The 12,714-nt window shown below is 41.7% G+C and overlaps 1 protein-coding gene and 1 long non-coding RNA gene across 7 annotated transcripts in view; one reads left to right on the top strand and one right to left on the bottom strand.

Moving 5' to 3' along the window:
• LOC118598831 overlaps nucleotides 1-474 on the bottom strand; it is a 5,666-nt gene extending 5,192 nt beyond the window's left edge. The window contains exon 1 of the long non-coding RNA XR_004948005.1: nucleotides 360-474. This is a non-coding gene — a long non-coding RNA (uncharacterized LOC118598831). The remainder of the gene's footprint in view (nucleotides 1-359) is intronic.
• Nucleotides 1-12,714, top strand: part of LOC112141239 (unconventional myosin-IXAa) — a 132,221-nt gene that overhangs the window by 103,169 nt on the left and 16,338 nt on the right. For all 6 annotated transcript variants that reach the window (XM_024264336.1, XM_036212248.1, XM_036212247.1 and 3 more), the window contains 15 exons: nucleotides 444-565; nucleotides 1,939-2,080; nucleotides 4,165-4,360; nucleotides 4,627-4,746; nucleotides 6,925-7,000; nucleotides 7,158-7,301; nucleotides 7,383-7,422; nucleotides 7,494-7,616; nucleotides 7,733-7,813; nucleotides 7,902-8,012; nucleotides 8,138-8,260; nucleotides 8,333-8,482; nucleotides 9,436-9,740; nucleotides 9,864-10,937; nucleotides 12,290-12,380. In XM_024264336.1, coding sequence (XP_024120104.1) covers nucleotides 444-565; nucleotides 1,939-2,080; nucleotides 4,165-4,360; nucleotides 4,627-4,746; nucleotides 6,925-7,000; nucleotides 7,158-7,301; nucleotides 7,383-7,422; nucleotides 7,494-7,616; nucleotides 7,733-7,813; nucleotides 7,902-8,012; nucleotides 8,138-8,260; nucleotides 8,333-8,482; nucleotides 9,436-9,740; nucleotides 9,864-10,937; nucleotides 12,290-12,380 — 2,898 coding nt within the window. The remainder of the gene's footprint in view (nucleotides 1-443; nucleotides 566-1,938; nucleotides 2,081-4,164; nucleotides 4,361-4,626; nucleotides 4,747-6,924; nucleotides 7,001-7,157; nucleotides 7,302-7,382; nucleotides 7,423-7,493; nucleotides 7,617-7,732; nucleotides 7,814-7,901; nucleotides 8,013-8,137; nucleotides 8,261-8,332; nucleotides 8,483-9,435; nucleotides 9,741-9,863; nucleotides 10,938-12,289; nucleotides 12,381-12,714) is intronic.

The raw sequence follows: 12,714 nt of genomic DNA, 5'->3' as shown, positions 1-12,714 counted from the left end.
ATGTTTTTCCACAGTTTTATCCCAGCTGCTTGAGGTGTAATCGCTGGTTTTGCGCCCGGGGACGCCGTGCCACGCAGGCTCTGCCTCTCAGCTGTCATTGGTCCTCAGATCCATAGATAGCACACCAACGACCACCCCGTTTTTGTTCTGTCACTTCTGAAGCAGCCGGCTGTTTTCATGCTGTGATTCACTCCTTGAACCTTTGCGCTGATCTCATGGAAAGTATGCACCAGTATAAAACTTTGTGAACCACACTTTACTGTTTTGTTATCATAGTAAAACTCCAGATGCAATCAGACGAGGCCTAGTCTGGAAAACAAGTCTGCTGTGAAAGAGGTCTGGGTCAAAAGAACTAGTACCTCAGTGCCAACCGAAGCAGGAGCTGATAAACCAAATCTTGATGGAGAACACTTAATCTCATGCGGGCTGGTTTGTCCTTGCAGGAGGAGTACAGGGCAGAGGGGATCACCTGGCACAACATCGACTACATCGACAACAGCGGCTGCCTCAACCTCATCAGCAAGAAACCCACCGCTCTGTTCCATCTGCTGGACGAGGAGTGCAAGTACGCCACCTACAGACGCCTCTCTGCCCCAGAGACGCCTCGTCTTGTTTTTATGGTTACCAGATGGCCGTTAAACCAGCCGTCTTCTTTTATTCTGCGTGATTTAGCAGCCTTGCTGCATCCTCTGGAGCTCAAAATCAAACACGTGTTTCATAAAAACACAGTTTTTTTCCATGAAAAGCTTGGGGTACCTCCTCTGTGATGAAACACACGTCTGGAGGGAGATCTTAGATGAGTCTTTTGGCTTGTTTAGTTGATCATAAACGTGCAGAACGACTGGTTTACTGTCCCAGCTGCTGCACATGTTCAGGAACATGCCGGTCCTGAGATGGATTCTAATGACGTACTGGTTCTTAAGAGTTCAAACGAGTCAAAGCAGTGAAGCCAAACATGTTGAGATGTCCTAATGAACACATTGACCTCTATGTGAAGGCTTAGGAGAATAGAAAAGAAAAGATCCACAAAATAAGCATTTTTGCGAATCTATAACTGCAGAAGACATCAATAAAATAAGGTTTTAAAATATTTAACAAATTATTTTTTCTTGGTCTTGTAGTGGCTTTAGTTATCCTAAAATTCCAATAATACAGTAAGGTTGTTGCCTTTTCCCACTTGATGGCCATGTTTATTTTACCTGCTGGTTTGTGTACATCCTTTCCACTGATGCACCTGGACAATGTGTGTGCACAGCCCTCTAGTGGTGGAGTGAGGAACTCCTGAAGTGTAAATCCATCCAAGGCAGCAGCAGCAATCAGCCTTTCTATTCATTTCCTTCATGACAGCAGCCGATGAGCCTGAAGGATCTGCTGATACTTCTAATGCTTTTGTGACAGCTACCCTTACGGGTGGATGAAAAATAGATCAACCTGTAAATGTGTGGAACATGTCGGTGGTTTGCAGGACAATTTAAGATTGAAGAGCAGGAACTCATGCACATTTCCACAGGTGTGCTGTGAGATAAAGGCGTGGAGTGCAGGTTTTGATGCTGCCGTTTGAAGGAGAGTGATGTTTAATGAGTGCAGGAAAAGAAGACGCCTTCACATCCCATCATTTACAGCTATTGGAGCTAGCGAGGCTGCAGGGCCTCTGGAGGGATGGATTAGGTTACTAAAGATGGGGGAGGGAGTCAGCGCTACTGCAGCCGCACAGAGCTTTAGGACCCCCACAGATATGATCCAGCAAGCAGTTTGTGGGCGAGATTATATGAACCTCTGGGAATGTGGATCCACAACAAAAATCACAGATCAAAGACTGTACAAACTGCAGCAAAACATCTAGCTGTTTTTATGCTAACTGGGTTAACTCGAACGATTAAATGTTTTGGTCCAACAATGTGATTTGTAATGAAACCTGTTTTATTTATGTCTTTTCAGTTTTCCTCAAGCCTCCAATCAAACCCTGCTGGATAAGTTCAAACGGCAGCATGAAGGGAACAGCTACATCGAGTTTCCAGCCGTCATGGAGCCCGCCTTCATCATCAGACACTACGCCGGCAAAGTCAAGTACGGCATCAAGGTGAGCAGTCCACAGACAGACTCCACTTCCTCACATGATGCTCTGGAAGACACTTGCCCAAAGCTGGATTTCATTTTACCAAAGATTTTTTGTAGAACAAATTCAGACTAATTCATTTTGGACAATAAACTCAATGAAATCAATTTTAAGTTTAATTTATTAAGTAAAATGTAATCACTTCTGCTAAATATTTAATAAAAAATGTCCACAGGTGCCATTCATCTCTTAGTTCTTCTGTCGATTTATCAGAATATATTTTCAAAATGCAAATTTAATTGAACTTATGAAACATAATCATGTACAGAAGAAGAAAGGAAAAGATGTAGTTTTGTGATGACATGTTAAAATCATTTATCATTTAGTTTAAAAAATGCATCATAAGAACATTAATTTATTTGTGTATTTTTTTATTTTTCACCTAAATCAAACTATGCTTTGTTGTGATGAAATGAACTATCCCATCAGAAGCAACATAACGATTACAGCGAACAAACTGCACTTTTCTTTACATTTTCCAGAGCAAATATTAGAAACAAGTTTATGAAGCAAATACGCATCTTTAGTGACTCTAACTGGAAGCAGGATTTATATTGGCTCTCATATTCATGGAGGTTTGTTAGCCGATTTTAAAGCTGAATTTACTTCTTTAAACTGGGATTCGTCGCTTTAAAGACCCACTCTAATATAAATTGTGTTTTTAACATGTTCTTGTGTCATTTTTCAGATGATGGAGGACATATAAAAAGAAAATTAGGCTCAAAAAGGCATTTCTGAGGATTTATTTATTCAAATTGTTGTGAAAAGCTATTTGAAAAATAGCTTATTTGTGACGTCGAAAAAGCTCCACAAGCTCTGCTCTATTCTGATGCATCTTCTTGCAGACAAATAGATCCATTAAAGTCCAAGCTGGCATCTGGCTCAAACTGAACAGTTAAATAACTGCTCAAGAGAGGGAGGGGAAGAGGGAGTGGGGTTGCTCTGCACCAAATTTCTAACAAACTACTGCCACTCTGAAGAAACTGTCCTAGAAAACAACACAGATTTTTGTGATTTTTACCTAAAAACAACATAATCATAACTAAAAGATGACTGAGAACTCTGAGAAAGAGTGGAACTTCAATACAAAGTCTCAATGAGGGATGACCTTTGCAGGTCTTTGGCAAAAGTAGCTTTTCTTTATTTTTGGTGGCATAGTGAATATTAACTGCATTTTTACTCAAATAAACACCTTCAAATGTATAAAATGAAGTGCTTCTTCTGTTTCCTTTCATTCTGTTCCTTCATCAGGCTATTCCTCACCTTTTTGTTGACCTTTAAAGCATCAATGATCCCTCCATGTCAGTTTGCGTCACATATCTGCTTCATGAGTTTATGAAATCAACAGCAAATCAGCTCTAATCCTTTCTGTGAGTCTTTAAGGTTTGGATCATCAGCCTCCTCTGCTTTTGACTATAAACCCAAACACTGCTACACCCACGCTGGTCTGTGGTGTGTCAATCACACTCATACTGAGAACATGGATCTGGAGAGAGCACTCTGTGATCCTCCTGAGCTTCTAATAGTTTGGACTTAGGCTAAACAGATGTTGGGTGAAGGAAACCAGCAGCAGGACATTTGCAGTTCTAATTCTGTCTCTCCCGTCATCGCTCAGATAAGAAGCACATGCGCTGGACGGAGTCCACTGCTGCTGGACTGATATTGATCTGGAACAGCTGCTCTTTGTGGAGGTGGGGAAGTCGTGAAATGACCCCGAACACCTCGCTGGTTTGATCCCATCGAGAGAAATGCTTTGAAGGGTTTATAGTTCATGGCTCTGTTATCCAAAGTGTTTTTGGTTCAGACATTCATTCCAATGTAGAAAACTCTCAAACCGAAGCAGAGAAAGCAGCATTTTTCATCAGGAGTCATATCAGTCCTAACTGTTGCCGTGTTTTGCAACAAAATTATAAGAAATATTTCCTTGAGTTTGGAGCCGTTTATTAGAGTTACAAGACAAACGGCTAAGAGGGATTTGTGCGCTCCTAGAGATAAATTCCTAGCTCTGAAAGACTTGCTGAACGTGTCGCTCTCCTCACATTCCTCAGGACTTTCGGGAGAAGAACACCGACCACATGCGGCCCGACATCGTGGCTTTGCTGAAGAGCAGCAAGAACGCCTTCATCTGCGGCCTGATGGGAATCGACCCCGTGGCGACCTTCCGCTGGGCCGTGCTGCGGGCGTACTTCAGGGCCCTCGTTGCGTTCAGGGAGGCTGGGAGAAGGCACACTCACAAAAAAACGGGTGAGGGCCCTTCTGCAGAAAACAAGGCAGCTGGTCCAAATGAGGTCATGAAAGTTTGCTGAATTGAACAGGAAATTAACAAATGTTAGTCAGATAATTGAATAATATACACTTCTTTCTTTTAACTATTACTATGGGCTAAAAAGTCTGAAACAAAGTTAATTTAAAGCATTCAAAAAACTATGAAAACCCCTTTTATGAGAACATTTCTTTAATATAAGAAAAAAAGTCAAGTATTTCTTCTTGTCTCCCTCATTTTGCTGCAGGGAATGACTCGGCAGTTCCCTGTCCCGTTGCCAAAACCGTCGACAGCTTCAGTTTCCTTCACCACCCGGTTCACCAGAGGAGCCTTGAGATCCTTCAGAGATGTAAAGATGAGAAATACAGTAAGTCATCACACTGGAAAGGGATGAAGAAAATTCAGCTAAATCGGTCCGTTTTTAGGAACAGTTTCACACATTATTCTCAAAGGATGTGTTTCACATCCACCAATAAGACGTTTCCACTCATTATCCTGCATCTGGATAGAACATTCTCAATTTTTTTAAAGGCTGGTTCGTTTTGTTTAGTTGCTCTTTTGATAGCAGAAAACAATGTTTAGTCAAAAATAAAAACCCTAGTTTATTCAGAAAATACTTTATTTTTTTATGTTGTACTTGAAATTAGGTTTATGGATTGCCTTTATTTTGAAAGGTTTTTATAAAGCAGAGTTTGCTTGTTGTGCTTTTTGTTTACATCTTTATCTTCTGTATGCTCAGAGAATAAAATAGTTTACTGCATTATAACAATTATTTTTCATTGAACTCGGATTAGATTTATATTTAGATTTTCTCAATGATTTCTGTACGATAGCCTGTTCTCTTGTGCATGTGATGGAAGATCGCTCATTAATCAGTAATTGATTTAGAGAAACAAATGTTTTCTTTGGAATTCCTGCACATTTCTGTTCTTCTTTAGTTTTCTCAGAGGCGTTAATGTAAATCAGGCCCGACTGCAGTTTAAATCATTGATAAAATTCACAGTAAATCTCATGACTGCAAGCACATGAGGGGTCCCACAGGTCAACCATGGGACTGGCGCATTTTTGAGTTTCCGTTGCTGCTTTTTGTGCTCGTTTGTGTGTACATTTGTGTGTCCATATGTGTGTGTTCATCATAGAGTTAACAGTTCCCAGCTAAAGAGAGCTTGAATTGTTTGACTCCTCCACATCATTTTGTCATTCATAATTAATGCAAAGCAACCATATACATTAAAAGTGATTTATGTCCTGAATGAGGTTTGACAGGAGAACGGCATTATGGGAATAATTCTGTGCTCTGGAACAACTAATAAATTGGTTGAGTTGAATGAGAAAACAGTGAACTCTGACTAAAAAATAAAGCCCCAGTTTCATAGATATTGATGTGACAGGAGGGGAAGCTGTAGTTATGAACTAATCTGTTATAAAAACTTGTTGGGAACCCTGAAACTATTCTATCTCCTATAGATAAAATGTAAATAATAATTTTAGGTACGTAAGCCTAAAAAAAGACCTGCCCTACTTTTTTTTATTCATTTATTTTATATTGTTTTGTCATGATAACAAGATAATGAATAATAGACTGGAGCGTCCCTCTTTACTTTTCCCTCACTGAGACTCCAAGACTTAACCTCTTTTAAGTCTCTTTATTTTGGGTTAACAAAAAAAAAAAACAGCAGAAGAAAACACTCCCTAAAAGTCTGTTTTTATTAATGGATCCTCAAATGTCTTAATCCTGTCTCATGCACCCTCCCCCCTCTCCCTTTATTTCCCTAAAGCCCCAAACAACAGGTCGAATGACAAAACTAACAGAACCCTGGGTCAATGAAGGTGTCGAGCACCAGAAGAACCCATCCATTTATAACTGATTCATTTTGATATTTTTTATATTTTCTCTCAAAAACTGCTTTGCTTTGCTGCAGATGGTAGAAAAATGAAAAAAAGGTATGGAAGCGGACCGAGTTGAGCTGAGTGGCTCTTTGGGTCCGCTAATGTCCAGAGCTCAGTGAACGCACCACACAGAGATGCTTGTCGACCCTGGGTTCTGTTATTCAACCTTTTTGGGGGGTTTTTAGGGAAATAAAGGGAGGAGGGCTAGTGAAAAAATTGAGAATGGAAGTGGTGTTTGAAAGATGTTTTGGTCAGACTAAATTTTCTAGTCCCGGTTAAGTTCTAGAAACCTGACTATTATCTGGTCACTAGCCGGTCCTCAAGCAAGAGGATGTTGCTCGCCTTAGATTATACTCATCTGTGGATGTCGCAATTCTAAGGAGAAACGTTGAGTTTTGGTTCAAGTGTGAGAGTTTGAGGCTAAAAATCATTTTTCCCCATGTAAATATGGAGTTTAGAACCATTTCTTGAAAGGAAAACCAGCTTAATGGAGTTTTTTGAAGAGAAGTGTCCTATATAGTGTTGGCTCACACTGGTTTAGATTAGGTTGTTCACAGGATTAAGCAGCAAAGATAAGACAATGTTGACGTTTTAAGTAAAAAGAAAAAAAAAGATACAAACTCATTTTTTTTCTTTTATCTTTCTTGCCTCCCAGGCATCACAAGAAAGAATCCTCGAACGCCTCTATCAGATCTTCAAGGCACCAACGCTCTGAATGAGAAAGCCAGCTGGTGAGTTTGGGATAAGATCAGGATCAAAGAAAGAAGACTAGAAGTCCAGATGCCGTGATTCAGCTTCAGCTGGATGAACGAGATTTACTGTCAACGTAAGATCAGGAAGGAAAAGCAAAATTAACCTTAGGAACTGGACCTACCTTCTTCTCTGCAGGGATGGCTACAGCGTCGGGTGTAATGGTCGTAGCTCCAGATTGAGCCACGTTCCTCCATCAGGCAGCCCCGCCCTGGAAGAAGACGGGATCTTTTTAAATTCTGCTAACAGCAAGCTCCTGGAGAGAGCCCAGGGCATCTTATTGTGAGTTACACACACATGCTTTTGATATTCATTTATTTATTTTTTTGTTGCATTCTGGCCTAACTGCTGTTTCATATTTAGGAGAAACAAAAACTGCAAAAACAAACCAACCCTTCCCAAGGTGAGAACTTATCATCTTTGACCTTCTCAGGGAGCACTAGAGCAACATTTATAATTTTGTATTTTTTTCAGAATTTGTTGAATGTGAAATCTCTGCGATACCTGAGCGGTGTGACGCTCCACGATCGCATCACCAAGTCGCTGCTTCACCTGCACAAGAAGAAAAAGCCACCTAGCATCAGCGCTCAGTTCCAGGTTAGCTCGCTGCTGCCCTCTGCTGGAGGAGTTGTAGAACTACAACAAAGATTCCTAAATTGCACATAGAAGTTTGGTTTTGCTTCAGTAAAAAGGAGTTTTCCTGGTTTGTGCAGGCTTCACTCAACAAGCTGATGGAGACTCTAGACCAGTCAGAGCCGTACTTTGTAAAGTGCATCCGCTCCAATGCAGAGAAGGTAGTTTTTATTTTTCTTTCAGAAGAATTGTCTGCTTAATGCAGCTTCTCTTGATGGTTCTTATGTTCCTGTTTCTGTTTTGTCAAAGCTGCCACTGCGGTTCAGCGACAGTCTGGTGCTCAGACAGCTGCGGTACACGGGAATGCTGGAAACCGTCCGGATCCGCCAGTCGGGATACAGCAGCAAGTTCACCTTCCAGGTAAACCTTAATCCAAATGTTGAGGGTTACGGTCTCGCTGTTATCTTTATTATCTTTATTTTTTTTAGCTCAAACTCCCAGCTTTTTCTACCCCTCAGATTGATCACACTTGCGTCTTTTCTCAGGAGTTTGTTCGTCACTTTTATGTACTGATGCCTCGAGGAACGACTCCAACAAAGTCAGGAATCAGGGAGTTCTTCCGGCGGATCCACATCCCGCCCGCAGGCTATCAAGTGGGCAACACAAAGGTAAGTTCTGGTAACGAGTCTGCAGGGTTTTGTTGGGTTGAAGGTTGCACTCATCCGTCCCTCGGGATGCAGGTGTTCCTGCGGGAGGTGGAGCGCCAGCGCCTCCAGACGCTCCTGCATCAGGAGGTGCTGCGGCGGATCGTCATGCTCCAGCGCCGCTTCCGAGCCGTTCTGGAGAGGAAGCACTTTGTGAACATGCGGCGAGCGGCCGGCACCATCCAGGTGAGATTCCATTACTGCTGCAAGAGCGTCATGAGTTCATCACGGTTTCTTCAACAGCAACTTAAAAGGAGGTTTGATTGCTTTTAGACATCAGTTGAGGGTTTTCTTTAATTATTCTGCAATAACTAAAGTTTTTTGAAGTCTTACTCCTTATTATTACAGCCTTTGAAGCTATATACTATATAGTCTACAGTTCACCATGCATAAAAACAGTTTTAGTTTAAAGTTGTGGGAAAAGAACATCTGGACAAATGTATCTTATTTGTCGCCGATAAAAGTAAATTTCCACCTCGACAAAATCATGTTGTTGGTTTGAGAAATGTTCAGAAAGTTCCTCACAGTCTTCTGATAGTTTTTATACGATGATAAACCAAATATCACTCTGAATTTACAACAGCTTTGAAGACTATTAAAACTCCAAAAGATTGACCCATGTGGCAGGATTGACGGTGGTGTCATCATGATGAGGGCCTCAGAAAAAAAAGGATGCAAATTACTAGTGAGACCTAAGCTTTCGTCTTCATATTAGAATGGATAACATATGTTTAGTTTTCTAATACAACAACATTGAAATCCAAAACTTTATAGTTGGTTCACTGTTTGTTTTCAGTTTAGTTTTAAAAGGGTATTTAAATATACCCGCACCTTCCTAATGTTTTGATGCTTAAAAAGGTCAATTTATGTCTTTGACTCATAAAAAATATATTTAAAAAAGTGATTTTTGCTTCAAAGAAAAGTTATTTCAGTTTTTGTTCCCGACTCCAAAAAATCTCACAAATCCCAGTGTCATTTTCTGATGCAAGATCAGCACAATGATACTAAAAAATAAGCAAAGATACTTTTAGGAGTTGTTTGAAATTGTTGACCAAGAAACTGAAAAATCTTCATTAAATCAAAGATTCTGATTTCTAAAAAAAAAGGGAATCCTCACCAGTTTTCCGTCTCCTCTGCAGAGGTGGTGGCGCCTTTGCCTCCTCAAGCAGTCCAGCATTGACCAGAGTATGGAGGAGGGGGCGGCCGTGTGCCTTCAGGCGGCGTGGAGGGGTTACAGGGAGCGCAGGAAATTCCTGCAGCGGCGCTCCTCGGCCGTCGTTATCCAGAGGAGCTGGAGGAGTTGTCAGCGCCGCCGCAGGCGATGGGCGGCTACAACCATTCAGAGGGTGTGGCGAGGGTTCAGAGAGAGGAAGCGATACGGCAAGACGCTGAGAGCGGTGACGCAGCTGCAGGCCGCCTGCAGAGGCTACCTGGCTCGGCTCAGGTGAGATGTTTTCTTTGTTCGGTTGTTTTATGATTTGATTTTAAAATAGTAATTGGCAATGCATTCAAGTATGAATATAAATCAACTACAAAGTAAACCGTTTATTTTGTTGCTGCCCAACAGGTTTGAAAGTTTAAAGCAGCAGCTTGAAAGAGTCTGCAGACCTCCAGATCTGCCCCCTGCAGTGCAGGACACTAGCACTTTGGGAGACCGGGACAGATGCGCTTCTGCAGAACCGTCTGTAGATTTCGAGTCTGCCGCCTCTGCTGAGGCAGAAAAGGACGAGGACTCTGAGCGAAGCCGGAGCACGGACGAAAGCAGCCACAAGAACCGATCAAAGCGAGAGAGCCGGCGCATGAGGGAGCTGGAGCAGGCTCAGTTCAGTCTGGAGCTCCTCAAAGTCCGGACCACCAGCGTGGGGGGTTCGCTCCCTGAAGACGGAGCCCAAAAGGAAGCAGACGAGCATCCCAGACCGTCCCCGCACGGATCCCCGGCGAGTCATGGCAGCTTTGAGCTGGTCAGCGTGGAAGAGATGGAGTCTGACGGGGGCTCCGGTTCCCGCTCAAACCACCCTGCAGAAACGCTCCGGGACTCCAACCACAACGAAAAGCTGGTGAAGGAGCCTGTCAACCAGCTCCAGGAACAGAGGGCAACTTTTTACATCGCTTCCGACCAAAGCCCGGTCCACCAAACGAACCCCGAGAAGAAAAGGAGAGAGTCCACGTCCCGGAGGCCGGTGGTGGTTCTGATCAGTATGCAGAAGGAGAGTCCGGTGGAGGAGGGGGAGCTGCTGGCAGCACAAACCCTGGACAGATCCGATCCCAAAGAGACTCCCGTTTCTGTGGCATCAGAACGAGAAGCACCTCCTGGAGTTCTCCAAGCAAAAAGAGATGCATCTGGAGCGGACAAGTCTTCCAGAACCTCCTCTTCAGGGGCTACTAAAGACAAATCCGAGGTGTCAGAAACGTGCACCTCAGAGGGGAACATCCCAGATGTCCCACAGCCAAAATCCACCGTTCCAAGTCAGCAGGAGAGGAAAGCCACACGGCATGCAAAGGAGGCTCCCAGCCCGGTTCTGGAAACTAAACCACCCAAAGCCCAGAAGAAGAGCTCCAACCAGACGGTGATTGTGAACATGGTGGAGAAACCGTCCGGCACGATCTTTTCTCCACCCAGACGCAAGCTGCCCTTCTCCAAGTAAGTCAGGAAAATCACAGCAGACTGAGATCCTGTGTTTGAGGAGGGAAGGAGAACTTTCTGTCTGAGACCTACTAAGAAAGTTTGGATTTTAAAATGATCCTCCTGATGAAAATGTTCTTGACATTTAAGCTCATCTGCCAGGAACTTTTCAAATATATTTTTTAATTACCTTTTTGCAGATTTTTTTTAAATACCGGCAACTGGCAAAAGGCAAAATCTCCAAAGTAGTCAGCTTTATCGTTTATTTAGCCAATATTAAAGACGTTTTAACACCAGAACACTTTCGCAATGAAAAGTTACACCGTCACTTATGCCAGTTAATTTTTACCCAATATAATATACCCAATTAAAGCTATTTCTCATAAAAATTAGATCAAAACACAACAACAAATGATACATTTTTTTCTATTTTTCTTTTTTTTCCAACTGTGGTTCATGTAACAAAAAGGAAAATAAAAACGGAAAGTTAGGAAGTTCCTAAAAACATTCTTGCAAATTACTGAAAAATTAGGAATTTAAGAACAAGAAAATCCTAAAATAAAATAAATAATGATACTGGAGACTTGGCCTTTGGTCTGCTCATTCCTGTGACACGTGAGACTTTACCCAGAGATCCATGAAAAATGCAATACATGTAAAATCATGTAAATACTTCTGCTCGGGTGAAAATCACCTGGTGATACTGCTTCAGGGTTAAGGCTCTAAAGCCCCTCAATACAAACTTTGATCACTTTTCTCGTAAATAAATGAACATTTTCACACTTTTCTCAAAGTTCAAACCTTTGCAGAAAAATCAGCAGCCTTTCAGTCTCACTGCTGACTCTCAAAGATTTGTCAATTTGGCAAACTGAGAGTGTTTAGTGTGTAGCTTCTGGAGACGCAGCATATTTCTGTTTTATTCATGCCACAAAAGAAGCATTATTCAGATTTATTATTAAAAAATACATTGTAACGAATGCACGGCAGCATCAAAGTATGACTTTATGGCTCCTGCTAATTTTTGATCAGTAGAAAGAAAGCCAAAATCTTAAATTTCATTAATAAGCTGTGTATGTTCTATGATATGTCATACAAAATATGCAAATCCTCCAAAACTTTGTTCATTTATTTTGTTCTGAGAAGAAGTCTGTGTGGAATTTCTCTGGGGATTAAACTTATGCATTTTGTATTAGAAACAATTTTCTTTGCATGTTTCCAAGATCATAAAATAAAGGGAAATTAAGATGAAGGTTTCTGAAGTACCCAAAAAAAAAAGACACATTTAAAAAAAAAACTTTTGGAAAAGTTTTCTTTCCTCCAGATGTTAGTTTTGTTGAGGTGTTTTGTTGAAGTATTCTTGTGCTTTGCAGGTCGGACAAAGACCTGGTGAATCAGGAGAGATCTGTGTCTCTGTCCATGTACCGGGACGACTCTCGAGCTGATGGGTCCAGGAGCAGATCGGTAAGATGTTCAGATGAAACTGTCTGCAAGCTCTCTGATCATGCGCCACACGTGGAGATTTTTGGGTTGACACCACTAAAACAGGGGTGTCAAACTCAATCGCACAAGGGGCCAAAATCAGAAACACACCTTAGGTCATGGGCCGAACGGGATAAACATTAATTGAACACTCTAAAACTAAAATTTTAAAACTTTAAAACCGTAACTTTTTTTAACAGAATAATTAACTAAATCTATAGCGTTACTTGTGATAATACTAGTGTGAATGCTGTAAGCTGAATTTGGCTGAAATTGAGAGCTGAAAACTCTGACGCTGATAGCCAGCTAAAATATG

Source organism: Oryzias melastigma, linkage group LG6 (genome assembly GCF_002922805.2).
Source record: "Oryzias melastigma strain HK-1 linkage group LG6, ASM292280v2, whole genome shotgun sequence".
NCBI lineage: Eukaryota > Metazoa > Chordata > Actinopteri > Beloniformes > Adrianichthyidae > Oryzias > Oryzias melastigma.
Note: the sequence above shows the minus strand (reverse complement) of the source record. Positions and strands in the feature narration are given on the sequence as shown.